This window comes from Camelus bactrianus, chromosome 2, assembly GCF_048773025.1.
Source record: "Camelus bactrianus isolate YW-2024 breed Bactrian camel chromosome 2, ASM4877302v1, whole genome shotgun sequence".
In the NCBI taxonomy this organism is placed as follows: domain Eukaryota; kingdom Metazoa; phylum Chordata; class Mammalia; order Artiodactyla; family Camelidae; genus Camelus; species Camelus bactrianus.
In genome coordinates, this window is record NC_133540.1 from 66,152,679 (window position 1) to 66,180,170 (window position 27,492).

At 44.9% G+C, this 27,492-nt stretch overlaps 1 protein-coding gene and 1 long non-coding RNA gene across 3 annotated transcripts; one reads left to right on the forward strand and one right to left on the reverse strand.

Moving 5' to 3' along the window:
- Positions 1–5,089: 5,089 nt before the first annotated feature.
- On the forward strand, positions 5,090–26,104 carry C2H4orf54 (chromosome 2 C4orf54 homolog). Of its 2 annotated transcripts, none has more exons than XM_074343351.1 (3): positions 5,090–5,773; positions 8,483–13,956; positions 21,438–26,104. In XM_074343351.1, exon 2 carries the CDS (start codon positions 8,514–8,516, stop codon positions 13,920–13,922), a length of 5,409 nt encoding a protein of 1,802 aa, XP_074199452.1. In that variant the 5' UTR covers positions 5,090–5,773; positions 8,483–8,513; the 3' UTR covers positions 13,923–13,956; positions 21,438–26,104. The 2 variants fall into 2 exon arrangements, with proteins under 2 accessions (XP_074199452.1, XP_074199457.1); XM_074343356.1 differs by lacking the exon at positions 5,090–5,773 and adding an exon at positions 5,810–7,667.
- Positions 8,197–9,461, reverse strand: LOC141573645 (uncharacterized). The gene is made up of 3 exons (XR_012499594.1): positions 9,322–9,461; positions 8,901–8,981; positions 8,197–8,596 (listed from the first exon to the last, which is right to left on the reverse strand). It is a non-coding gene; the product is annotated as an uncharacterized LOC141573645 (long non-coding RNA).
- Positions 26,105–27,492: the final 1,388 nt, after the last annotated feature.

Consider the following 27,492-nt stretch of genomic DNA (forward strand, 5'->3'; position numbering starts at 1 on the left):
GAAGCTGGGTATTTAAGAGCCAGGGGAAAGGAAGAAGGGTTTTTCAGAGAGACTGATAGCCTGAGGCAGGGAAGAGTTTGCTTCTGGAGGAGCACCAAAGAAGCATGCCTGGAGATGCAGGTGGGAGCCAGGTCACGTGTGGTTTAGACCTTGTTGTAAGCGCAGTGCAAAGGGTTTTAAGAGAGGGAGTGGCAGCACTGATTTGTATTGTTAAAACTTTCTGGCAGCTGGAGAATGGACTTCAGAGGGGCCAAGAGGGAGCAGGGAGAGCAGTTTGGAGGCCACGTGAGAATGATGAGGCTTGGGCCATCGTGGTAGCTCTGGAGATGGAGACAGGGGTTGGCTTTGGCATGTATTTTGGAAACTGATTTGAGAGGACATATTACTGAATGGGATGAGGATGAGCAGAGTAAAAGGGAGGACCCAGATCTCAATTAATGGAAGTGCCACTTAGAAATAAGATTGGGAAAAGGGGAGGGCAGTGTGAATAAACCATGTATTCCCTTCTTGACATGGTACCTCTGTGATCCCTACTGGACATCCATATGAAAACATATATGGGGTATAGGAATCCAGAACTGAGGGACAACGTCTGGGCAGAAGGCATACTATTGGCGGACAGCAGCCAGTGTGAGGTGTTTGAGACTATAGGCCAGGATGAGAGCACCTTGAAGGGAGACTATAGATAATAAGGGAACAGTTAGTCAACACATTTGTACTTGGACTCACTACATACAAGGCATACTGCATAGTCATTGTGGGCAGAGGTATGAGACAAAGCCTTTGTCCTCAAAAACCTTACATTCTGAGTATGAGAAAAATAACACACGAAAGTGAAAGTAAATGTCAGCAGGAGGGCCGATTTATTTATCCAGAGACTGTTGGGCGTTGAGAATGAGTCACTTCGTAATGGTGATGATAGTCTAAGGACCGCAGATGTGGGGCTGGCCCAGGATTGGATTATGAAACCTCCAGAAGTGGATGGTTTGCATATATGCACATATTTTTTTCCTAAGAGGGAGAATTGTCAAATTGCAATTTTCATATTCTCGAAGGATTTTGTGAATCAAAAAAGATTAGAAGCATTGCCATAGGAAATCAATTTAATCTTGGCCTTAAAAGATTGCTTAAATTATAGAAGGAGGAAGGATATTTCAGAAAGTGGGGACAGTGCAAGACATAAGCGAAGAAACATTCTGAGATACAAAACTGCAGGGCATGCCTGGAAATGGTTTTAGATGTGTGTGATCAGGACAGGGGATTAATACAGAACAGTGAAGAAACTGAAGCTGGAAAATAGGTAGGGACTGAAGTGAGGGACAACCTTAAATGAAAACTAGGAAACTGGACTTTCTCCTGCAGACCATGGGGAATCACTGGATTCAATTCAATGTAAAACCATTGAGCACTTGTTGCATATAAAGCCATGTCTGGTGTCCTTGTTAGGGCGCTGGGGATGGGAGATACACTTGTAGGTAGAGAAGGGTTAAAATTTCCACAAAGCATAACAATAGTTAGCAACAATTAACATTTTTTCCCTGCTTATTACGGGCCAGGCCCTGTGCTAAGGGCTTTAAGTGAATTATCTAATTCAGTGCTCACAGGTCTATTGACGTATACCCTAGGCAGGTAAGGGGAATTTAAACCACTTGCTGTAAGTCTAGGAGAAGTGGAGTCATTCAAACACAAGCAATGTAACTCCAGTGTCCTAGCTCAGAAGCTCTCTGTAGACTGGCACGCAATATTCTGGCTTATTGTTGCAGGCAGAGATGGCCATGACGCCTGCATCTCATCACCATCAGAGGTACTGGCCCCACTGGAGACACCCTGGAGTTCGCCGAGTGGAATGTGAAGTGATAAAACACATACTGCATGTTTCTATAAACTACCAACTTTATTTCAAGACTTGAAAAGATGTATAAGAAAACAGATATGGGCATATTACGGTTGTAAACCTCACAGTAATTTTTTAATGAACATATTGCATACCGTGTGTACAGAAAACTGAACAATCATAAGAATCCAGCTTGATATAATTTCACAAAGTAAACACGTCCAAGTAACCAGCACTCGGGTGGAGAAATGGAACTTACAGCACTCCAGAGCCCTCACTGGCTCTTCTCTGACACTGCCCCCAGAGGTCACCACCATCCTGACTTTCAACACCAGTGGTTCATTTGTCCTGTTTTAGATTTTTATGTAAATATATTCACTTAGTATGTTCTCTCTGCAGTTGGCTTCTTTTCCTAACATTTTGCTTATAAGATTCACCTGTATTGTTGCATGTGGCAGTAGTGCGGCTATTTAATCGACATCAGTTATTAAGGTAAAGCATAATGCCACCACAAAATTATCTGTCATTCTAGGGAACATACCCCAGGTTTTTGAGAATGCAATTAAGTCTCCTATTCCCTCTGGTCACTTTGGTGACAAAGTTTGAGCAACACGGGAATAAGCACTGAATTTGGAGTCAGGAAAATAGATTCTAGTTCTCATCCCCTCCTCTCTGTGTGGCCTTGGGCAAGACACTTATGTTGTCTGAACTTCACTTCCTACATTAATACAATTTGGAAGTAGAACTCAAAAGCCTCTTCGGTCTACTGCAGTATGAGTTGTCTTTGCTTCCATCTGAAGCTGAATGGGCTTAACTTAAGGAACGTTCATAGAGGAAATCAAATTTTTCCAAAATAAATCTATTTTTTTAATTATAAAAGAAAAACATGTTTGTTGTAGCCATTCAAACAACACTGGGCTCATAAAGGAAAATTTATTAACTATTCAGTCTTACCTTCCATATATACAAAAACAATGTTAGTTTGGTGTTACGCTTCTATATATTTTGTTGATACAACTTTAAGTTCACTTACTGAGTTTTACTATTGTTTTTGAAATAGAATCACACTGATTCATTTTATTCTATAATTTCTTTTCATGGAATTTCTTTCTAGATTGGAACATACGTTTTTGTTCATTTAGTGTCTGCAGAATGAATGAGCGCACAGTGAGCCGTGGTGTGCATGCATCGTAATCAATCAGCCACCCTGCTCTTGTTGATATTTAGATGGTTTCCAATCTTTTTGCTATTGTGATAGGCTGCAATAAACGTTCCTGTCCATATATTATTAAACCCTAATGGTCTTCTTATGTATGACAGGAAATAGTCAGGTTGTTTTCTTAAAAAGTTGCTTAATTTGCATCTCAGTACTCCACTTTTGAGCAGATTTGAATGTGCAATCTGCAGGAAGGAAGATGAGATATTTAAACAATTTTCATAACGATCATTCCAAAAATTTATAGAAAATGGAATGCTGAAAAATAAAATACTGAGTATATCTCTAAAGGCTCCTGTTTGAAATTGCTGCAGTCTAAAATCGGAAATGTGGGGAGAAGAAATATTTTTCAAAGTAACACAAAACAGAAACATGATTTTAGCCCCCCCAAATGCAATATCAAGAATTAAAAGGGAAAAAAAATCCTTTCTAAAGTCTCAGAAATAAATATTTGTGTTATTCTGTAGACAAGCAGCTGAGTTGACTGATTATTTAAATTTTGTTTCAACACGAACCAGAAAAAAACTTACAGTAACTTGTGAAGGCCTAAAGAAACATCTTCCCTGACCTGCTCTCCCAACCTTAGCAACTCGCCTCTCAGGCTCCTGCCTCCTACAGGCTGGGATAACAGATGGACGTCTCAGGTAAGATGGACAAACATTTCCAGTTAGGCTTTTTGAAAGGGCAGTAATACACAGAGGAAGATTTATTCACCCTGTCCATGTTTCACTTTGAGGCTGGATGGAAGAGATCATTTTTCTTTATCCAGTAAGATCTGAAACACCAAAAACTCCACTACTCCATCAAGAGAGAATGAGACAGAAACTTCTGTCAGAAGAGGGGTGGGTTTGGAGAAAGGGAGGGCAAAATGTTTAGGAGACCATCGAGAGAGGGAGAAAGGGACACCTGAGAGGAGCAACCCTCTGATACACATCCTGACTCAAGGGGAAAAGTGAAGGACACTTTGCACCACCTCTGCCCTCTGTGTGCGGGCTTGGGTGTCTGTGAAAGTTTTATTTCTGGTGGTGAACTGTTCCTTCCTGTCCTTCCAAGTTTTAAGGGCATAGCTAAGAGGTTGCATCTACGATGTGCAAGGCACGATTCAGTGATAACGTGCTCTTCTTTGCACCAGAAGATAATGCTACTATTCATCCTCATGGTGCATGTTGTTTTCTATTCACAGGGATAGTTTTACGCTAATCCTGCCACTCCGTTTCCTTGGACTCCATGGAGACCAGCTGCTCCTGTGAGCAGGCAGCTGGTGGAGGCTGTGGAGCAGCTAACTGGCCAGAATGGGAAAGAGCCTGTGACTTCCACTCACAGACTGAAAGCTCAGTCATCAACGAAGTGTGAGCTTGAGTCCCTTGGAGCCAGGTCGTCAGCGCTCCAGTGCTTACAAGTTGTGAAGAGTAATCCAGTTTACCTGTCTTCATTCAATCTCAATTTTTTATCCATAAAATAGGAATAATAATTGCCCTCTCATGGTGTTTTTGAGGGGACTTAATAAGCTAAAAGTATGTAAAACATTTATGTCAGCAACTAAATAGGCACTATTTGGCACTTCCAGCAAAAATTATTATTATTATTATTATTATTATTATTATTATTAAACAACTGCAACATGATGCCTTTCCTTCGTAAGTAATTCTTACTGTGTCAACTTGGGCCAGGAGGAGAAACAGCTGGTCACACTCTAGGCATTAAAAGCAGCGGCCAGCAGAAAAGCCTTGTTCTCATCAGTGTGTGTGAATAGGTGGAGAGATGTTTATGGAAAGTCTTACGCAAAATTTAAAGTGATCAGAAACTCTCCTATTGCACCTCAGAGAATCCTGAGAATGTCTGTGTTTGAAAAATTCTTTGCCTGATTCCCAGTTTGAGTTAGAGTTTAAACCCGTCTCTTCATTTCGGGTCTCACAGTCTCCACCCGTGAAGTTGTTCTTCCTTCTGAATGAGATATTTGTTGATCATACTGTGCTACTGTCAGAGACTTGACATATAACCACACCTACTCACCAGCTGGTGGATGGCCTGCCCTTCATTCTTAATTCTTTAATCATGTTAAAGTTTTCTATACTATGACACATCTCACGAGACTTTCGGGGAATGCTAAGAAACTTTCTCTGCAGAGATAAAAATAATGATGCTGAGTCATTTCCTTTGTTGCTCTTTGAATTTCCATATAAAGTTATCAACTGAGTATACCTTGCCTGGTCTAGCAAGTATGCTTGCTTAACGTGGGTAAATACTGGTGTTATTAGTCACTTCAGTTGCTCAAGAGCTGAGATCAGGTAGGCAATCCCTGAGTTCATCTTTAAAAAAAAAAAATAGATGACTGTAGTCATATTCAGGAATAAAAGGCTCTGTGGCTAATGAATGACCAAAAATGATCTCAGCAGAATTGAGAGCATTTCATAGTAACACATACTGACCCAGAACTCTGAAAATGCTGGAGGGCAGAAGTTTGGTGTTCCTCATTCTTTTATTTTTCCCTGCAATTGGTCATTGTTTTTCCATTTATGAATTTCTTTTTTTTACTCTTTTGATAGAGTCTGTCCTACTCTAAATTCTCTGCTTATTTGATTTTTAAACAGAATTTGTGGTTTGAATTAAACGCCACTTTTTGGAAATTGACTTTATTTGAAAAACACCTTTCTACAATTTTTTTTTTCCTACACTGGCATTCACTTAGAAGAGAGAAAAGGAGCCACACAGATATTTTGGAGGTGAGTACCTCTTTTCAGATGAACCTCTCTTTGCTGGGGAGCTTTGGCTAGGGTGGTGCTCCCTAAAGGAAGCAAGAATCTGGAAGTTAAGTTTCCAGAGCTTAAGGCATTGAACAATCATGCTTTAACCCACATCCAGGGCATCTAACCTTCCAATTTTGTACTTTGCCAACTGCAGGAAGAAATTGTTGAAATCTGTTGAGTTGTCATGACAGACAGGGCCATATGGAAAGTGCTGGAAAAAGTCTTTCTTAGACTATAATTGCCTTGATGGGCAGAAACTCTGTGTTCTGTTCAGCTATGGAGTGTGCATGGCCCATGGTGCTGGAGGCAGTGTTCCAGGTTTCTTGTCCAAGGCAAAAGTCAACCCAAAATTGAAATGGGGCAATGAAAATATTCTGCTTGCCTGAAGGAGCCAATTATGTTTTACTTTCTTTTATTTATAGGCTCATGTTCCTTAATCCGTGAATATACATAATGTGTACACAGATTGATGATATAAAACAAAACAAAACCAAGAAATGGTTTTATGGTTTATTTGTAGTCAGCAGACAAAGTTGCCTCGGAAGTGTTGTTCTATCTAATCGAGCATCTAGTGCCGCAGAGAGTCCGAGCGTGGAGGTCAGCCAGGCTCTGCAGCACAGCAGTTGCAGGTCAAGCTCTGGAGCCAGATGTCTTGGGTGTGAATTCTGCTCCATAACTTCTTTTTTTAAATTTAATTTTAAATTGGTTTGTTTTGTTTTGCTGGGGTTTTTTTTTGGGGGGGGTGCAGGTAATTAGGTTTGTTTGTTTGTTTGTTTATGTATTTATTTAATGGAAGTACTGGGGATTGGACCCAAGACCCAGGACCTCATTCGTGCTAAGCACACACTCTACCACTGAGCTATACCCTACCGCCTCCATAACTTCTTCACATCTCCATGCTTCAGCATTCCTATCTAGAACACCACTACAATAATTGTACCTAACTCATCAACTTGTTATGAAAATTAAATACATTAATATAGACACATTTAAAAGTGCTTCAGATAGTGCCTCGCACATAGTAAGCACTAGAGAACTCTTGGTTGTAATTACTATGATTTGTAAATTTCTATTATCTCTAAGAATCCAGGATTTTGTGCCATTTCACATGGTTCTCCATAATCAAAAAGTTGATTGCAAATTCAGCAAATTCTCTCTCTCTCTCTCTCTCCTTCTTGTTCTTTCATTTTCTTCCTCTCTCCCCTTCTCTGTTTCTTTCTATTTCCTTTTCTCTTTTACTCTCTTCATTTAGAGCTCTGGCTTTATATCCACATTGTGATACTTGATATTTCCAGCCTTCCCTTTGTCGTGTTTTTAATGGCAGTGATGTGGGCAGGAGTTGTCCTGGGAAGAAGGGCAGGGCCGTGCTGTCCACATCCCAAGGATGAGAAGGCGATGCTTTGGTTGCTAGGGGCTCCCACTCCATACCACCCCCCACGCCCACCCAGAGGAAGGAGCATTTTTCTGTGTGGGGGTGGTACTCATGTTGGAAGGGGATGGTTGATGGTGTTATTTTTGTTCCCCACAAATGTGGATGTTTAAAATAGTGCTTTATTCAATCGGCATAAGTGACACATAAACTATGTATAGTGGTGGAACTGGGCCTGGCAGGTGATGAGGGCCAGATCTCACCCAACCAAGAGTCATGGTTCTCCGCTGATAGTGCCCAAGGGATCTTCCCTGAGGATGGCCAGCACAGAACCCCCATCTTGGGTTGCCTGGCAAGTTCACTTGCACAACTACTGAATTGTCTAAAATGGAGGGACCTCAGAGCCAGTGAGCTGGGACCTTGGCTTCGTTTCCATGGGACATGCCAGTGGCTCACATTTCTCTCTGAACCTCCCTCCAAGCTGCACTGTACTCATAAAGGGTAAGTGTATTCGTTGTTCTTTCGTGCCTTTTGACTCGGTGCCCTGCAGGTCTGGAATGCAGCCAGTGTAACTGAATCGTCAGGCTGCAGATCAGGCTATATTTAATTGGAGGTTTATTGTCTTGCCATGGTTTTAGAAGTTTAGGGAACTTTTTTGAGATTGTAGGGATTTGAATTTGTGTCATCTTTGACCCATTTTCTCCTTTTTTAGTGACTATAATTAAAAGTTTATTTAAAGTGTTGAGTTTTAAGTCTTTGAAAATTGCTCTTTTATACTTCTAGGCAACACAGTAAGGATTCTAGAAGGAATACTTCCTGTTTTTAAACAGATTATGTTTCATAAAGTGGAACTTTGGGGGAGGAGGGCTAGCGTGTTTTACTCTATGAAAAGTTGTATTACCAGGACTCAACTGATTTGAGATGAAAGAGAAAGAAAATATATAGATTTTGAGACAAACATAAAGCTACCATATGTCCAAGGGAGATTTTGAAGTCTTTCTGGAGTGTCCTTAATTGATTTGAAATGCAATCCTGAATTTGGATTTTATTTAAGAACAAGGGGGAAAAAACATTAAATCATGTAAAAGATGGCAGTGAGTAAAGAATAATTTCATACTTGCTAGACATCATTGTAATAGATTACATAGGACATTTGGTTGACTTCAATTAGAACCCACGTGCCTCCTCCACCCCCCAACATTCTCTCTTCATCTCAGAGCCTCTTCTCTCTACCCTTAAGTGTGGTTTCAGTATGACTAGGGAATAGACACTAAAAATATTTCTGGAATGACGTGACCCACTCTTACCCCATCCAGGAAAGGGACAAGGCTTCACCAGAAACAGCACATGCTTTCCTTTCATTTCGGGGAGTCCCAGGGTCGACCTGCAGATGCTGCTCCTTCCGTGGCCGATGGCATTCAGACTCCTAGCTGCCGAAGGTTCCAGGCAAACAATTGGACAGAACAGCTCAGCTACGGGAAGCTGGTTACGGTCTCGGCCAGAGCAGCAGCCCCCTGGCCACAGACCACCTCTACCACCCCATCCAGGAGCCTTCCCACCTCCCTCAGTCTTGCCCGGGACCCGCTGCAGGGGCTGAAGAACTGGAAGGTGGTGGCAGCCGCCACCGTGGCGCCTACAGCCTTGGGGCCATTCCAGGCACGTGGGACCCTACTTCAGGCAACTCTGCAGCCCCTCCAGGGCCAGAGGGGGACCCAGGACAGCCCCAGTGCTCACCACTGTCTCTTCTTGTTGCTGAAACCCAGGCGAGCTCTCAGAATGGAAGCTGCCTCTCCTGAGCTGAATGTGCAGGCCAGACTGAAGGAGGTGGGGGACGGGGTGAGCAGAGCTCAAGATAGCCAGGAGCTAAAGCAGCAGCTGCGGCCACTTCCCAAGCCATCAGCCTCCTCCCAGCGAGAAGCAAAATATGTAGAGATGCGCGCTTCAGCGGGAGTCCAGAGGGAGAGTCCCCGGACCGTGAGACTCACGCTGGAGCAGAGCCCAGGGGATCAGAGGGGCTCCAGGAGTCCCAAGGAGAAAACCCAAGATGAACCCAGCAGTCAAGAGGGCGAGGCTCCAACCCCCCAGAAGAATCCTGCCTCCTCGGAATTGTCCAGGTCCCAGCTCTCCCGCACTGATAAGGGCAGCAACCTCTCACCTTCATCCTCCTCCTCCTCCCCGGTGGACAAAGCAGAAGAAGGTGGCCTTTCCAAGATGGATGATACCACCACATCCACAGGGGCTCTGGCCACCTCGTCCTCATCGTTGGGCTTTGAGAGTGACAGCGGTGAGAATGCAGTGAGCTGTCGGCCTGGGGGAGGAGAAGAAGGGAAAAAAGCAGGAGGAGGGGGAGGAAGAGGAGCAGGGAGAGGTGGGGGAGGAGGAGATGGAGCAGAGTGCAGAGACATTATTGCCAAGTCTCAGGGCAGCAGGGACCCCCCCAAAAATCAGGAGGCTCACTACATCACCACCCATGAGATCCAGCTGAGCGAGGTAGAGCAGGACATGGATTTCGATGTGGGCTTGGCCTCCCGCTGGGATTTCGAGGACAACAACGTGATCTACTCATTCGTGGACTATGCTTCCTTTGGTGGCAGCGACGAGACCCCAGGGGACGTCACCACCCCGACCGAAGAGGACGACGACAACAGCTGCTACCTCAGCACCACTCCTAGCACCAACGCCACCCGGACACCCAGCCCCACCAGCAGTGACCCGGCCCGTCCCGGCGCAGGCAGCAGCGGCCGCGACACCAGCAGCACGGAAGTGGGCAGCGGCCCCTCGGACAGTGACCCCACTCCCCCACCCACCGGGCCTGGCACTGCCACCCCAAGTGAGCCCTTGCCGGAGCCCCCGGAGGCAGCTTCAGGCGCAGCAGCCGCCGCAAGCAGCTGTGGGAGTACAGCAAGCCAGATCCTCCTATCAATCAAACCGACTTCCCGGGCTATAAATGAGCCTAGCAACGTGTGTGCAAAGCAAAACATTATTTACGCTGCCAAGCATGAAGGCGACATGAGCCTCCGCGTCTCTACAGCTGCTGAACACAATTCAAGTTCACTGAAGCAAAACCCGGCTGCAGCCGTGGCTCAGGACCATGCAAAGAAATTCATTGCCGTCCCTGCTCGCCTGCAAACCCGGTGCGGGGCGATCCGGGCGAAGGAGCTGGTGGACTACTCCAGCGGAGCCTCCAGTGCCGTGAGCGAGCTGGACGATGCGGACAAAGAGGTGCGTAACCTGACCTCCCGGGCCTTCCGGAGCCTCGCTTACCCCTACTTTGAGGCTCTAAACATCAGCTCCCGGGAGTCCTCCGCACTCTCTGAAGTCGGCTTTGGGCGTTGGTCGACCTTCCTGGACTTAAAATGTGGAGGTGTTGGAGCCAGGGTGGAACAGAGCCTCCTCAGGAGCAGCGCGGCCTCCGTGGCTGCGGGTCTGAGGAAGGGCAGTGGGGCCAGGACAACCACAGACCAGCTCTACATCCAGTCCAAGAAGTCCCAGACCAAGGCCTTGGAGTTCGTAGTCAGCAAAGTCGAGGGGGAAATCAAACACGTGGAGACACCTCTGTGTTTCCAGAAGCAGGTCCAGTCGGGCCCCCGCGTGGTCACCCTTCTTGAGCCTCTGAATTTACGCAGTGAGAGCAAAGCCAGCTCAGCCGCTGGACCCAACAGGGCCACAACCAAAGGCCCTAGCAAGGGCCCTGGGTCGGTGTACACCGATGATGGCTCAGAGACGTCTGAGAGCAGCAAGCCGGCCTCCCGCGCTGACGGCCCCCAGAAGAAGTCCAAGTTTGCTTCCAGTCTGCTCAAAAATGTCATCTCCAAGAAGATGCAGCGGGAGCATGAGTTCAAAATGGAGAGGGGAGAAGTCACTGACACATCCCACCATAATCTCTCCAGCACCTCCAAGGAGACTGAGCGCCCTCCTCCGGGGGGTGAGAAGCAGCGGGAAAGGGGCCTGCAGAGGCAGAGTTCTCGCCACTCAGAGGCCGGCTCTGAGTACACGGTGGTCAGCGTGTCTGATGCAGGTGGGGAGGGGTCCCTAACCGAGTCGAAATCCCCAATTTTCAAAGCCAGTGCCCCTCGGGAGAGCCACACAGGCTCCAGCCGTAATTTCACTGAGGGACACACTGAAGAAGTGTGTGAAATTAAAAAGAGTGCATCAGAGACTGTCAAGGGCATCTTCCTCCGTAGTCAGAACAGTGCATTCCGGTCATGGAAGGAGAAAGAGGCTGAGAAGCGGGAAGAAAAAGCCCCCATTGGGAAGCTGAAACTCCCCAAAGGAGGTGACTGGAGGGCTGATCTCGGGGAGATCTCTGCCAGCAAGTCCACCATCATGTCTCGCCTCTTTGTCCCCAATATCCAGCAGACACCTAAGGACAAGCAGCCGGGGAAGCAGGCCACCAAATACCCTGCTGCCCAGGCCACCTCCATGGCAGTGATTAGGCCCAAGGCTCCTGAAATCAAGATCCGGCTGGGGAGTGTGCAACAGCCAAGCTCTGACTTCAACATTGCCAAGTTGCTCACGCCCAAACTGGCCAGTGGTAGCGCCTCTAACCTCTTCAAGACCACAGAGGACAACAGCAGGGCACAGCAGAAACTATTCCGGGGGGACAACCTGGAAAAAGTGCCCCAGTTCCAGGTGAGAGACGTCAGAGACAAGTCCAAGGCCCAAGGCCCCCTCCACCAGGTGAGAGATGTCCGGAAACTAATCAAAGGGTCTGGGGACAGCAGTGACAAGGGCAGTGTTACCCCAGAGCAGGGTCTGACCGGGCCCAAACCCCGGCAGCTGGCTCCTGCAGCTGGTGGCTCAGGATCCCTGTCCCCCATGGTGATTACGTGCCAGACTCTTGTCAACCAGAGGGAAGACAGCATGGACCGAGAGCCGAGGGAGAACATGGGCAAGGTGGGCAGCAGCCGGGCCTTGAACTCCTCCTCGCCAGAAGGGACTGTCCTGGTTCACAGGGCATCTGGCAGGCTGCCTGTGGCCACCATCGCTCCCAATAAACCGGAGCAGGGCTCGTACCTGCCTGTGCTCAAGATTGTCTCCAAGGCTTCTGCTCAGAGGACCCCGGAGAAGGTCAAGGAGGAGGAGGTCAAGGAGGACGGGAAAGGCCCCAAGCCATCCCGGAATGCCCTGGAGAAGCTGACGGCCGCCGTGAGGTCCATGGAAGAGCTGTACAGCTTCAACAGGAACGAGTGGAAGCGGAAAAGTGACCCCTTGCCCCTGATGACCGACAGCCACGTCCTGTCGCTCATCGCCAGTGAGGAGAGGGAGGGGGCTGGGGGTGCTGAGCGGGACCCCGACAAGCTGGGTAGACGGCTGGGTGAGGCAGAAGAGCGGAGCACCGGAAACAAAGGCGGGGTGGTCCTGCGAGGGGGTTCTGTGGAGCGTCTGCAGCGGAGAAACTCCAACCCAAGTGCCGAGAGTGTGTCCGCCCGCGCGGCCGCCTTCGAGAACCTGGCCAGGGAGCGGCCCCGGTCCCTGTATATTCCCCCCGTGCACAAGGATGTGGACAGAACCCAGCCCCTGCAGCCCCTGCAGCCCCTGCCCCCCCTCCCCAGCAACCGGAATGTGTTCACAGTGAGTGCCAGCAGCACCCAGAAGACCGGGGGTGTGGCTGGCAAGTTCCCACAAGGGCCTTCTCCGGAGAGTCCTTCAGCAGCCAAGAGCATCAGATCGCAGGGACTCCGATCCCTCAAGATCTCTCCCGCCACCAGGGCACCTCTCGAAGAGGTGACCAACAGGAAAAATGGCAGCAATTTGGAAAAGAGCAATAGTGACTGTGAGAATTACCTGACCATCCCCCTTAAAGGAAGCTCTGCAGCCGGGGAGCTTCCAGGCAGGCCTGGGGCTGGGAGGGAGGGGCCCCCAGCCTCCTCTGCAGCCACCCTCTGCAGCTTGCCCCCGCTGAGTGCCCGCAGTCAGGTCCCCAGTAGCCCCAAAGGCTCTCAGGTCAGTGGAACCAGCCGGCCAGCTTGGCGCACCAAACCTGACAACCCCCGGGAGACCGTCGCTGCCCCCACAGGGCCACAGAGCCCTGAGCATCCCCCCACCGCCATCTACCACCAGCAGCCGCTGCCCTTCACCCTGCAGGGGGCCCAGCCCCAGGTCCTCTGCTTCTCCCCGCCAGGCATGCCTGCCCCAGCCCCTGCAGGCCCAGCTCCAGTCCCCACAGACCCCTTCCAGCAGCCACAGCCTCAGCAGACCCAGCGCAAGATGCTCCTGGATGTGACGACTGGCCAGTACTATTTGGTGGACACGCCAGTACAGCCCATGACCCGGCGACTGTTTGACCCCGAGACAGGGCAGTATGTAGATGTGCCCATGACCTCCCAGCAGCAGGCTGTGGCTCCCATGTCCCTCCCTATGCCTCCTTTGGCCCTGAGTCCCGGGGCCTATGGACCCACCTACATGATCTACCCTGGGTTTCTGCCCACGGTGCTGCCCGCCAATGCCCTGCAGCCCACACCAATTGCTCACACTCCAGGGGGTGGTGAGCTCTCCCCCATGGCAGCAGAGCCCCCCAGCAAAGAGGCAGCGGCCGCATTCACCGAGGCCCCATACTTCATGGCCTCTCGTCAGTCTCCTGCCTCTTCCTCCTCTGCCCCAGCAGCCACAGCCCAGCTGGTGGGGGCCAAGGGCTTCGCCCAGCTGCATGGCAAGCCTGTCATCAGCATCACTTCGCAGCCCCTGGGGCCACGGATCATTGCCCCCCCCTCCTTTGACGGCACCACCATGAGCTTTGTGGTGGAACACAGATGAGGAGAGGTCACCAGAAACCACAACGGAGCAGCTGGTGAGTGAATGTCACTTCAATAATCGGGTTTAAGGGATTAAAGGCAATTCTGTTTCATTGTGTTTGAAGTGGCAGATTTACAGCCCAGGAGGCTGTTTTTAGGAATGGGCATTTCGGAAGAATAAAGCAAAACCCCAACCAAATTATTAAGGAGCTGATTTTCTAGCCAAGCTTCCTTCTCTCCACACTCCTCAGTCCAGTGGCTGGCCTCTCCCCTTTGACCTTTCCAAATTGCCTGAGTGTTTTTCCCACAGTGAGTAGGAGGGATGTGAACCTTCGATCTGTTAGGTTAGCCTTGGGTGAAGACTGGCAGGGGGAAGAAATGAAAACCCGGTCTGGATTTTGTGGAATGAGCTTCGCTCTATTCCTGGCTGCCGCAGTGACAGAGGCACGTGCATCCTCGGGAGCACGGTCAATCAGGCTGCTCCTCAGGGCAGGGAGAGTCAAAGACTGACGTGTTCTTGTTAGGAGGTTTTCTCAAATCTGCAGAAAGGCTTCTTTCCCTCCACCACATCTTCCTCTTGAAGTTTCTTATACAAAGAGACTGTATTTTTAAGCTCCTGTTTTTGTTTTCAGACAATCAGAATACTTTTTTCTTAGGCGAGGCCAGGGTCTTTAAGGTACCACACACACACACACACACACACACACACACACACACACACACACACACACACAGCATGACCACTACAAGGGGGGAAAATTCCAGAGCTTTGGTGGCTCCTTGGAAAGAGCTTCTGTGTTTGATCTAGTCTGTTCAGACGAATCCACTGTGCTCTACTGTGAATCCCTACAGGGGCTCCTTTTCATATCTGCATTCTCTCCCTTTGGAAAGAATCAAATTCCCCTTGCTCCCTCTAAAGGGAATCAGATAGAGTAGTTTCCTGACACCTACCAAGTTAATCCAAATTCAGACAGGAATCCTTGCTGTAACCACACAGTCTGTGAAACTTGGCAGAAAAGGTGAGCTTGGCTTTCCCTGAACCAGACACTTCAGGTCAAACACATAAGACAGAAGCCACCTTCTGATACAGCAAAAAGCTGCCAGCACTGTGGGGACAAATTTGCGCCCTCATTCCCCTGTCCTTCTCAGAGCAGGGAGGACATCATTAATGCTTCTGGGGCTTTCACTCCTTGGCAAGATCATAAGAACGGCGATAAAGGGGAGAGAAAATCTTTGCCTATAGGAAAGAAATAAACCATTCCTCCCTTGTCTGAACTGAAAAGCAGTAGAGGAACATCATTTCTTTGTGCAGTGGAAGAGTCTAAAATTAGGATGCAGAATCATTAGATTAGAGTCGCAGCGATTTCTCACCAGCTGTGTTCTTGGGCATGCATGACACTCATGGGTCAATAATATCTACTCAAAATTTATCTGAACGCCAGATAACAGTGTATTGCAAAATTAAGGGATTGTTACTCTGCACTGTATTTACTGGACTGCAGGACAACATTCGGCCACTGTTCAGAAATCCTTGGGTCTTTCTCTGAGCAATCAGGTGAAAGCATAAGTCTAATTTTACTTGCAGTCTAGTAGATGGTTGTAATTCTTCCTTTCCAAGAATTTGCAACAAGCAAATGTGTGAATCACAAATAAAGAGGGCAGGGGAGGATTAAAGATAAATAATGTTCAGTGTAGAAAATTTTTTTTAAATGTATGTGGAAGAGGCTCAGAATTAGAGAATCAGTTTTGCAGAAGGAAAAGTGTAGCCTCTGCACAAAAGCGTCTTCATCTTCTGGACAGGTAGGGTGTTTACCTAAGGCTATTTTGGAGCAGCTAATCCTGCGAGGCCTTTCTGTGAGCTGTGGAGGTGCAGAGCAAGGGGAAGGGAGGACAGGGCTCAGAGGAGGGAGGAACCGGGCACACACTCACATCGTTTCCCCTTGGCAGCTGCGTTTGGCCTTTCTCCTGTCGCTGAGCCTGGAGAGATTAGCCCTGGAGTTGTTTCCATCAGACACAGATACAAATCAGAGTTTTTCATATGGGAGATTTGAACAATGATCTCTCTGAAAGCTTTTCCCTTCTTCAACCTTTATTTTAGTCCATAGCCCTCAAGACAGACAGAAAGGCAAAAGCTGGCTTCCTGATTTGACTGGTCAGGAACTAATTAGTAGCTTTTTGCATACAGGCAAAAAATTCAATGACCCAAATTCAGATAATAGCTCAAATCTCCCTGCAAGTTCTGTGCCACCTTTCAAAGAAAAGCCAGATACATAAAAAAGATGTGTATAGTACTTTTCCTTATGTGGAAAAAAATTCCAACAGTGTTCAGATTCATCAAAAATTACATTGTACACACTCATTCATCAGTAGGTATTCATGCAGATGATCAGAGTGAGAAGTCTTGGAAGCTGGTTTCAGTTTAAGACTTCTTTTGAATACTAGACTTATTCCAGAGTTTTTCCTTGAGGTAAATAGGGTTTCATGTGCCCTTTTCAACTAAGAAGTCACATAAATGATTTGATCCAAGCACAGCATTTCACCAAGAAGACTGGGGCTTAGAAGGAGATGGTTTTGCTGAGGTCCCCAGGCAGTGAGACAGCCAGGCAGTCCCCGTGGGGCTGGCTCCCAGCTCCTGGACCAGGCCTTGTGCCCTGCAGGCCGCTGCTTGTTCCTTGGTAGGAGACAGGGAGCAAACGGAGGATGGCAGACGAGTGGAATGAGCTCTGACCTGGCAGCCAGAACACCTGGATCTGCTGTGCCTCTCCGGACATTTGTAAAATGAATGTCTGAAATGCAATAATTCCCTCATTCATTCTACAAACGTGAATTACGTGTTTACTGTCTGCCAGCCATGGTGTACTACTCTGCGGTGAGGCTATAAACCCACATGTGACCTGGTACCGTCCCACAGGCCCGGAGCCTACACTCCAGCTGGAGGACACAGACCTGGACACACAGAACCGCAAAGCCAGTGTTCAAGGCCTGTGTTAACCTTTAACAATCCTTCCAGCTCCAATAATAAGCATTTCATCACCTGTTTTTAGCTGTACATTGTAACAGGGAGCCCTGCTTTCTCCCCCATACAGATCCAAGCACAACCAGCTGCTGCTGCGCTCTGAGTATTCCGTTATGAGTCTCCCTCTAGTTTTGCTTCTGTAGCTGAGTCTTTCCCACTTCTTTTCTGCCTGTGGTCAAAGCTGCAGTCCTCCTCAAACTTTGCCAGGTCACAACGCCCCTCAGAAGATAATTAGAACATTATTTATGTTCTTTTTTCTTTAGTAAGGACATCACACATTATAAGGAATGGACGAGGCTGTTCACAGCCAGTGGCCCAGTGGCTAGAGAGTCACAACAGGAACCCGTCTGCCACACACCAGTATGCTAGGCTCACCAGTCTAAACTTCACTATTTCCTCTTTTTTTTTGTTAGGCCTTTTGTGTTTTAGGCCTTTGTCATTTGTTGATTTTTGTTTTGAAAGTCACTTCTCCCCAGGATCTTTGATGCCCTTTCTGGTGAGATGGTTTCGGTTTGGATTTTCTGCCGCCTGGGGCAGGTAGCTGACTTGTTCCCTCTCCTGCTTCCTCCTGCCCACCCACTTAGATGCCATATTTATTTTAAAATTTTATTTGAAACTTGCTACTAAATACCATTTACAAAGGCATACAGATAAATATGTAGCAACAGCAGCAGAAGACTTTCACTGGCACCATGCCTGCTACCCGGAGGGTATTGCAATTATTTTGTTTCATTTGAATGTGGTTTTTTTCAGTAAAACTTAACCCATTTTCTTCTCCTTTTCTGAGTGTGCTTTATGCCATTTCTACATTGTTAGTCCTTCTTTCCTCCCTACTTCCTCAGAGTTATTTCTACCCCTTAAGCATAACCCACACATCTGAAGGAGAAAGAGAAACGGGGCTGGATTCAGGGGGAGCTATTTTTGTAGAGTTTTCTAAGGGGGTCTCAAAGGATCCTTAGATTATCAAACCATGTCCCACAATGTTAAAATTGCAGAAGGAAATTGAGGCTCAGAGAGGTTAAGTGACCCCTCTTAAGTCACAGCGTCCCTTTGGGGCAGAGTTGGGATCAAAATCTGAATTATCGCCAGACCAGAGTCTACTTTCTATTTGCTTCCTTCTTACTGCTGCCCAGTCCCTTTCTCTTTGTCCTGCCAGGACCGCTCTCCTTTGGTGGTCCTCCTTCCTGGAATCGGGCCCATGAGCTTATGTCTCCTTCTTTCTTCTCTTGCCATTTATTTGAGAATTTATTTTCTGTTCTCTGTTTTGTGTTTTTTATTTTAAATTCCCTATTGTGGCTTCTCCTTCCCATTCACTTGACTGTTGATGTAGTTCAGTGCCCCACCTTGCTTGTTCTCTTCTCCTCCCTTTTTGCTTGAGCTTTGCTGTTATCACAGGCTGGACAACCTCAAGGGTGGACTGGGGGTGGGGGGGACTGCGGCTCCCTCACCTGCACATTCTCCCCACCTGTGCCTGAGGCCAGGCCGTGGGGCTGCAGGCTGCAAGCTCCACATTTCCTTTTCAGCTCACATTGTATTACATTTCTGAAGCAATTCACTTATTTGTAATTTTTTTCCCCTAACTTGATTGTGGCTTCCTCTCCCAATTATTATATAGAGCTACTGTTTTATTTTATTATCTTCCTCATGTCTTTTTCATCGTTTCTTTTCTCCGTTTCTCTTTTCTTGGATTGCAGCTTTCCCCATTTTTATTATTTTGTGCCTTTCTCCACAATTTTAATGCCTGTATATTTTCTTCTTGACCCTCTATAAAATTAATAAAAAATGAAAAGTAATAGCTAATGTGTATTAATCATTTATTATTATTTAGAAGATTTAATATCATTTATTACTTATGAAGATTTAACATCATGCTACCTGATCCTTTAAACCACTGGGTACTATTCTTATCCTTAATTGACAAATGAAAAAAGAACTTGTCCCAGATCAATAGATCAACTGAAATACAGGCCCTTCAAGTTCGGTGGCCCGTGCTCTGAGATGACCCCTGGTTTGCACACTTTCTCCCTCTCTGCCCTCCTCGTCTTAGTTCCTTGTTGTGAATTGTCGCTCTTCCCTTATTTGGAAAAAGATTAAGACACTGACCCTGGATCTGGTGGTCTAGTATATACTAAGCTTCTATGTGTGTTTTTCTTTTGATTAAAAAATTAGCTCTCCTTAGTCATTAAAACATCATATGCCCCAAAGAGAAAGTTTCCTCACTTCTAGGGGCTGTGGCTCCCAGTGTGTGTGTGTGTTGCGGGGGGGGGGGGGTAGGCAGGTGGTGGGATGTCACCTGAGAGTGGGATCTCCCCACTGGATGCCAATGGGTTCATACATTGCAGTTGAAGGGGAGCTGAGTAGCTTTGCCCAAAGTCCAGATACGTGCACCTTGGAGTCAGGCAGCCTCAGCTCAAAATCTTACTCCTCTGGACAAGTGACCTGCCCTCTCTAGACCTCAGTTTCCTCAACTGTAAAATGGGGATACCTTGCAGGAGTGTTGTGAAAATTGAATTGTATAATCACTGCAAAAGACATATCACACAGTCCACGGCATGGACTAAGAGTTCAGTCTCCCTTGGAGACTAGAACCTTATAAATGCCTCACAAGCCCCTGTTCTCTTAGGGGCCTCCCCCAGGGCAGAAAGTCAGCTCTTATTCATGCAGACACTCAGGGCAACACCAGGGGCTCATACGCAAGACTGCTTGATATTTCCCCAAGCCAGGCCATGCCCACAGCTCTGCAGTCCCCTTGGCGCTGCCTGATCCCTTGGGACAGGCCAGTTGGCTGTGGCCAGGGGACTCTAGTATCCCCTACAGCTTTCCAGCACATTATACAGCTCTGGGTACAGTTTGCCAGCTGCATGTCGTGATTTTCCTCTCTGTCTGGGCGCAGGCCTGTGTGAAGCAAGGGAAAATCTGACCCAGCATCCCCGCTGAACTCTGTCATGTGTTCTGGTCCTAAAATCGTGGGACACCATCCAAGCCAAACTGCCTGGTGCCACAGTGCGGTCACTGTCTCGTCTTCACAGACTTCTTCATGACCCTCTGATAGGTTAAATTGGCTGTTTTTATTATTTTATTCTTAAGAGGAATTGGAGCAACTTCATTACTTTCAAGATTTCAAACAAAATTCCTCTGAAGTGAATATAAGCTGAAGCAATATCCTGTGAATGAATGAAAAGGCCATATCTAGACTATGGGCCCTTAAAAAGGGGCCAGCGGTTTATAGAAGTAGATTTCTCCTCTGAATCTCAGACTGCTCCCCCATCCTGTAGTGTTCCCCGTCTCCCCCTCTCTCTTTCTCCCCTCTCTCTGTGCTGCCTCTGCTAAAGGAGTCTTTGCAAACCTTGCTTCATGATGGGACTCAGCCTGAGTTGTGGTTAGATCCTTGGATCATCACTGAAATTATTCTTCTTGGCCATATATTGTCTTCTTCTCCGCTTGCAGTTATATTTTCTTTTCCTGTTGCTGCTCTGTGTCTCATAAGGTAGAAAAACTTAAGTTTAGCAAATGAGAAGTTTCCAAACCCACAACAGTCCCTTTTTTCTTGAAAGTCATTTCTTGATATAAAATACAAAAGAGTAAAATCAACAAATTTGAAGTATATATATATATATATATATATGAGCTATAAATCCATAATGAGACTTATAGACTTCTTTTTTCTTAAGCATGTGTTTAACACAGGCCAGTTTCTAGATGGCAGGATTAAAATAGCCTTTGCCACATGACTCTGATTGCATATAATTGATTAGATAGCTGTTATTTGAAACTTCTTGGAGGTTATTTTTCACATGATAGAGCCCTCTTAATCCTTAACAAATATTACCTGTAGGTCACTCTATTTCTGTCTCCATGATATTAAGTTCAAATACCAACTCCCAAATGTTAATTTTAAAAGTTCTTTAGGCAAAATCCTGATAGATAAACTATACTTAGAGAGTGATTAATAGAAAGAAAGGGCTAATTTTCAGTAAGCTTTTGAACATGTGAGTGCTTGTCTTCGAATGGATCTAACTAAATTATAGGCTCTAACCAGTATATCTCATTTTAAACAAAATGCACAGTATGAAATTCCACATAATTTAGACAGTGATCATTCATTTTACAAGGATTCTCAGGATAGAGTTCATTCATTTAACAAGATTAATAAGTTACAGTAAATTTCAAATGTTTCAATTTAGTTTAAATATTTCTGCATTATATTATATGTCATACTATTTTATCTCTGTTATGGATGATTTCAGTGAAACTAAATCTTTAACACTAAAATCATTTTTGAATGGTTGACTGCATTGAATTCATGTTTCAAAGAGAGCAATTTTTTGAAGTCAGTATGATGTCCAGTAGGTTGAGAAACACATTTACCAAACGCATTTTAAAATGTGAACTTCATCATTATTAACATGGAAAATAACTAAATAGGTAAATAAAATGTATTTTCACATTTTTCTTGCTTCTTTAAGAGCGAGATTTACTTTTAGAAATAACAATCTTTTCTTTGATTATGTTTGTTTATAGGAGCAAGACAGAAAGATGGACAAGTCTTCCTGTATCTGAAGGTTGCATTATAACAGCACAAAGAATTCATCTGAAAAACGTCCTCTACATGTGTTATTCTTAGTTTTTGCTTCTTATAAACCAAGTGTGTAAGTTTCTATATTTTTCTGAATAACCCTGTTAAGACAGTTTGTGTTATTTTAGTTTTACTAAGCTGATTGGTTGAATTTTTTTTTTCTGTGTAAAACTATTTCTTTTTATACTTTAATACAGGATATAAGCCTTCTGGTCATCTTTTCCCCCCTGCATTTGTGCTAGGCAAACAATCTCTCAAGTGTTCTCATAGTTCAGTCAAAACATACAACAGAATAGGACTGGTTCTGCTGTAAACCAAACCAGCAAATCAGTCATTTGGATCACACATCTTCTTATAGATTCTTGGAGTAGAGCAGGACTAGCCGGCAGAGTTGTAGCACTTGTTTGGATTTAAATATGATGGGTCTGCATTTTGAATCCTATACCATCCACGCCTGGTCATTCTCTTGGTTGTGTTTTGTATGTTCTTTTCTTGGGTTCAGCATGATTTCAAATGTGATTGTGAAAAACAGTGGTTTTAACTTTTGTGCCTTGTTTTAACTTTCCCATTTGTACAATGCCATGAGACTATTTGTTGCCTTAAGATAGAACGGCTTGAAATACAGGAAAGCCAGTGATTGCATTTAAAATGATGAAATTCTTAGTCTCGGAAAGGCATAAAATACCTATTTCTCTATAGGAATCCAACCTTTGTTATGAGTGTATAGCATTATTTTTCTTCTTCAATGATTCCCACCATAGTTGCATATGCCTGTCTCTCACGGATTGTTTGCAGTCTGAAGAGTGACCCGTTTGGGGCAGTGGAGTGGAATGTAAGCTCTGATTTGGTGGCTCCGATTCTCTCCAGCCATAGCCATTCCGATAGCAATGACCCAGGATTGTATCACTTGCTCCTTATGGTTTTAAGAGATGTTGAGAATCCAAGTCATAGAATCTTTCATCGACATTCAATACTGCCTCAGGGGTAGCCCAATTCTGAAGGTTCTTTTAGTGAGTGTTCACCGTGAGTTTTAAAGAGTTGACTGAATAGATAAATTTTTAGCTTGTCATGATTAATAAGTGAGTCTATATATATTCAACAAATGTTACATTGGAATTATTTCTTACTTTTTGAAAGAATAACTTGAAGATTCTCCCAGGCATTCTTTAAGGAATCTCCTCTTATTTATTTATTTGTTCAAAGATAAACCATTATGATCATTTTTTAAGCTTTATTTTTATTTTAATGGTCATCAATATTGGTTTCTGCTTAAAATTGCTTCGTGAAGCCACAGTATTTTAGACTATTCATGACTGAGGTATGAGTAAAAACTGAGTCTGATTTTTGTATGATTTATGTAACCTGACTACTTTGTAGTTAAGCTCTCCATTGCAGACTCTTAAAAAAACGAAAACTCAATTTCACATTCAGGGCCTTCCTTAAAGAGTCCTTACTCTAAAAAGAAGTTCTGTTGGGTAAAAGGCAGCGTTTGAGGCAGAAACAGTCAGCTCTGGCCACAATTCAATCAATTGATAGGCTGATGAACTATGAAATGAAGTGGATAGCCTCTGTGAGATGTGGAACATAAAGTCTGAAATAGTCACTGTGTTTGGAAAAGATGCCCTTGCGCCATATTGGGGAAGGTGTGACTCCTTTGTCACAGAGGTCTTCTTACCCAAGTACACAAACAGATTCACCCCAGAGCTTACTTAATTTCCCACCACGGGGAAACTTCTCTGACAGCATCGGCCCTTCCTCATGTTCAGTAGAGATTGGCTAGGTATGAAATCACCCAGTGTTGAAACAAGAAAGTAGAATCCATCAAAGATCTCAAACCTACAATACTCACAGTGGCACCATGAGATCTCAAATATTTGAACACATCTGGTGAAACTTATATAGGATTTGGGTAGATAGAACTAAAATTGATAAGATTGTTTAAAAACTATGTGTGACTTTAGGAGAACCCAGCAGTCATGTTGAATTGTCAACTACTTGTCAGGTCTTCGTAAAGAGAGACACCTCCTTTCCTAGAACACATGGTAGAGTTCTTACCGACCAAGGGTCCAGGGACCCTGGAAGCTACTTATCATTAGAATCACCAGCAGATCTGAGCCTTATTCTCACACTGAGGTAGACTAGAACTAAGGAAAGAAAGGAGAACTTCTCATTTGCTGGTTCTATCAGCGAGGCCACATCCTCTGAGAAGCTGCTACAGATGTAGTAAATGTCCAGATGGTTCAAAATGTAACTTTACAGTGAGTCTGTGAGCACTATATTATCTGCTGATAATTTTATGGTTCTCTATTTCATCAAACCATATAAAGCCAAACCAAAGCTGCCAGGCCATTTCCTACCTCAAATGATTGGGAAGAACATTTTTAAAGACGTGAGGTAAATTGAAATTCTCATTTTCATTGTTTTATTATTTCTTGAGAGGTTGCATTGATATTTGTATGAAGTCGTTGTGCCCTTCCTTGTTTAACCAAAGTCAAGTGGACTAAAACAAGAGTCTAGGAAGCCCTCCAACCAGTAAAACTCTTACCCTAACAATGTGCCTTTAGCTGCTCAGCTACCCTCTTGTGTTTCATGCCCACAAAACCATTAATAAGGCAGGTAGCATTTCCTGAACAGTGCCTGGAGCTCGAATCTAATCAGAATTGCAGAGCCAGGCTTTTGCCTTTTCCTCTCGGGGTTACATTGGTGACTCAGTTTTCCAGATGAACCGCAGGGCACTGTGGGTAGAAATCTCAGCCCATTTCCTCTTTTTTCCCTGTTGGTTAAATGGTCAGGTTGAAACATGCTCCATTTGAACTGTTTCTGGAAAACCAAACCCATTTGTAACCAGTATGAAAATTTAATTCACCAGAATGTATTTTCTTAAAAAGCACTCACTGAAATTGCCCTCATGATTTAATGAAGCCCAGATACGCAGTTAGAGACTTAACCCATAGGCTCTCTGGATGTCTGTCTGTGTCTCTGGATGTCTGTCTGTATACGGCACTCTAGCTATATTGAGTAGATAAGCTAATGCAAATTACACTTTGACATCTTTATGGTAAATCTTAAATGCTAACACACATTTCAAATTCATCCTTACATCACTAGGAAATCAGATTTGATTTCATCATTCTTGCCTCTTAAAGAGATCTAACACATTTTAATTATTTTCATATTTCATAGAAATGAAAGTCTGTGTTTGCTACAAATTGAATGCTCATGCTACCTGAAATAATACTTTGGACTGCAGGACAGTATTGATTCTTAAGTAGATTGACTATAATCTCATGATAAATATATATATATATGTGCATGAGAAAACATATTCAATAATAGTCTCTGTGTTTTAAAACTATCACAGTATACATTTTCCTATGTGGTGCTTGAAGAGTTTCATTCTACAGTTTACAAGGTGTAGGTTTGCACCCCAAATTCTCAGGGTATGCTATTTTACCCAAATACTTGAAAGAAAAAGGTGCCCTGTATTTTATCAGTACTGTTGAGAGGGAAAATTATGTGTAGGTTTGTTTTAGAAAACTACTTATAAAAATCAAATTCACAAAATATGTTAGGCTTTTACATAATTCCTAAAGAGATATACATATAGATATGATACATATTTTCAGGAAACTGTTTATATATTCTTAACTAACTTCTGGGTCCTAAGTAGACCTCACAGGTGCATAAAATCATTAATAAAGCATGTAGCATTTGCTAAATTGTACCTTGAGCTTGAATCTAATCAGAATTGCAGACTCTGGTCTTCTAGGGGAAAAAAAAACAAAAACACATTGTATGCCCCATGTCTCAGAAGACAACTGAACGTTCACAGCAGTATTTGTAAGCTGTTAACATTCTTGTCTCATGTTGCAAACTAGAGCATATTATTAGATGTATTCCAATTTGATTCATAATGGTGCAGAATAAAACACACACACAACACATCTAATTTGATTTCTTTTTTTAAGTTTCATAATTGCTTTTTATAAGCTAGTGTTAATAGCAAAATGTCCTTTCCAGGGCCCCCTGAAATTATTTGTCATACCTGTACCCTTTTTCTAGCAGGTAGTCTTTTTCTCCCCCTTTAAAGATGTAGGTTTCTTTATCTACATTGAAATCATCTTATTGTACAGTAAAGACAGTGGTGGTTGAAAAGAATGTGAAGACTGAGGAAGTTATGTCCCAAACAGAGGAGAGTCAATTGTGTGGTAAATGGAGAAAGACATTGGATAATGCTGAATTATACCCCTGACTATGAAAAAAGCCAGGGGTAAATGGAAAGAATGTGAAAATTTAAACTGCTCTCAAGGTAGAAATCTTGGCGGAGGAGTTCCTACCTGAGGTCTGATGTGATTCACTTGTGGAATGCAGTGAGCATGGCCGACGGCGCTGTGAACCCAGCCCGACAGCTCTGAGGGTCACTTCATCGGTGTCTCGCACGTGGAGAAAACTACGTAGACAAGGACTCTGTGAGATTAGCCTACTTACTTTAATTGCCAGCATTTGTAAGTGATTGTGCAATCTTGTGTAATGGTCTTTCATTTTGACTCTTTTGGAAAAAAAAATTGTTGTGTTGTTGTTTTTCCAGTAAACATAAATGCAAAGAAACCAAGCATTGCTTGTCTTTATTTTAACTCAGAAACAAGCTTCAGACATTTTCATTTTCTTCTGTCTTCTAATTTAAATCCTTCATTTGACTAAAATACCCTATTACAGTGTTTCGCATCCAGGTTGCGTTAGTTTTCTCTTACTGTGATAACTACAAACTTGGTGGCTTAAGAGAGTACAAATTTATTCTCTTACAGTTCTGGAGGTCAGAGTCTGGTACGGTCTTTCCCTGTACCCAGAGCGTGTCACCTGACGGACCAGAAAGCTGGCATTATTAAGTAGCATTTGAGGGGCACCTACCAACGTGTGTGATGCTCCACTGACACCCAGAAGCAATCTGGACAACAAGTGTCCCTGAGGGTCCATGCTGAGGCCCGCAAAAGTCACTGTGGTCATCCCCTTCAAAACCTAAATATGTGAGGCACACATTCGGGGACCCCCTGCACAGGGAGGATCAGTGCTGTCACATGTCAACCACTAGTCAACTGAAGTCACTAAAACCTTAAGATTAAAGCCCCCCAAAGACTTGAACCCGCACTTTACAAAGACATACATCCTAGATTCCTCACATTTGTCCAGGGTCGGGGGTTGTAGGGCAAGAAAGAAAATTGAGGGCAGTTCCAGGCCTTGTATTTTCCTGACTGGCCTCCAGCTCTTGTTTCCAGTTAATTCTGAAATTCCATCTTCTGTTTTGCCTCAAATGTGCACTGGTTTACTCTGCATTGTGTGACCTCACAGGCTTCATTGCGGAACACCCGTCCTACGCTGAGTATTCCTGACTCGAGAACGTAGGTGTGTGGCAGGGGTTTTGCCGAAGGCTTAGGACACATTTGATGGAGATGAGCAGGTGCTCCATCCCACGGCAGCCAGCTGCATTAGCAAACATCTTAAACCTGAACCCTGGCGTCCCCATCCTATACAGCCCCGTGCCGTCTCTGGCACTAGATAATTTCACTGGCTGTTGAGCTCACTTGTGCTTTAGTCATCCTCCCAATTGCCAGAGCCCTCTCCCTCTCTTCACCCTCTGCCTCCTCGGCTCCTAAGCCTCCTGACTCAGAATCCTCTAATTTCCTATTATTTCTTATACAGAGCAATTTAACCACCTAATGAAGCCCTGCTAAAGCAGATCACCTATGCTAGATCCAAAACCATTGTTCTAGTTGTATATTGCTGAGTAACAATCTACCTCCAAATTTAATGGCTTAAAAAAAACATCTGTTTAGGGAAAAAAATCTGTTTAGCACATGAATCTGCAGTTGGGCAGGGCTCAGCATGGAAGGTTTGGCTCTGCTCGATTTCCAGGGAAAGTCTGTCTCCAAGATGGCTCACTCACATGGCTAGAAAGCTGATGCCCACTGTCAGCCTGGAGTCAGCTGGAGCCAGCAGAGGGCC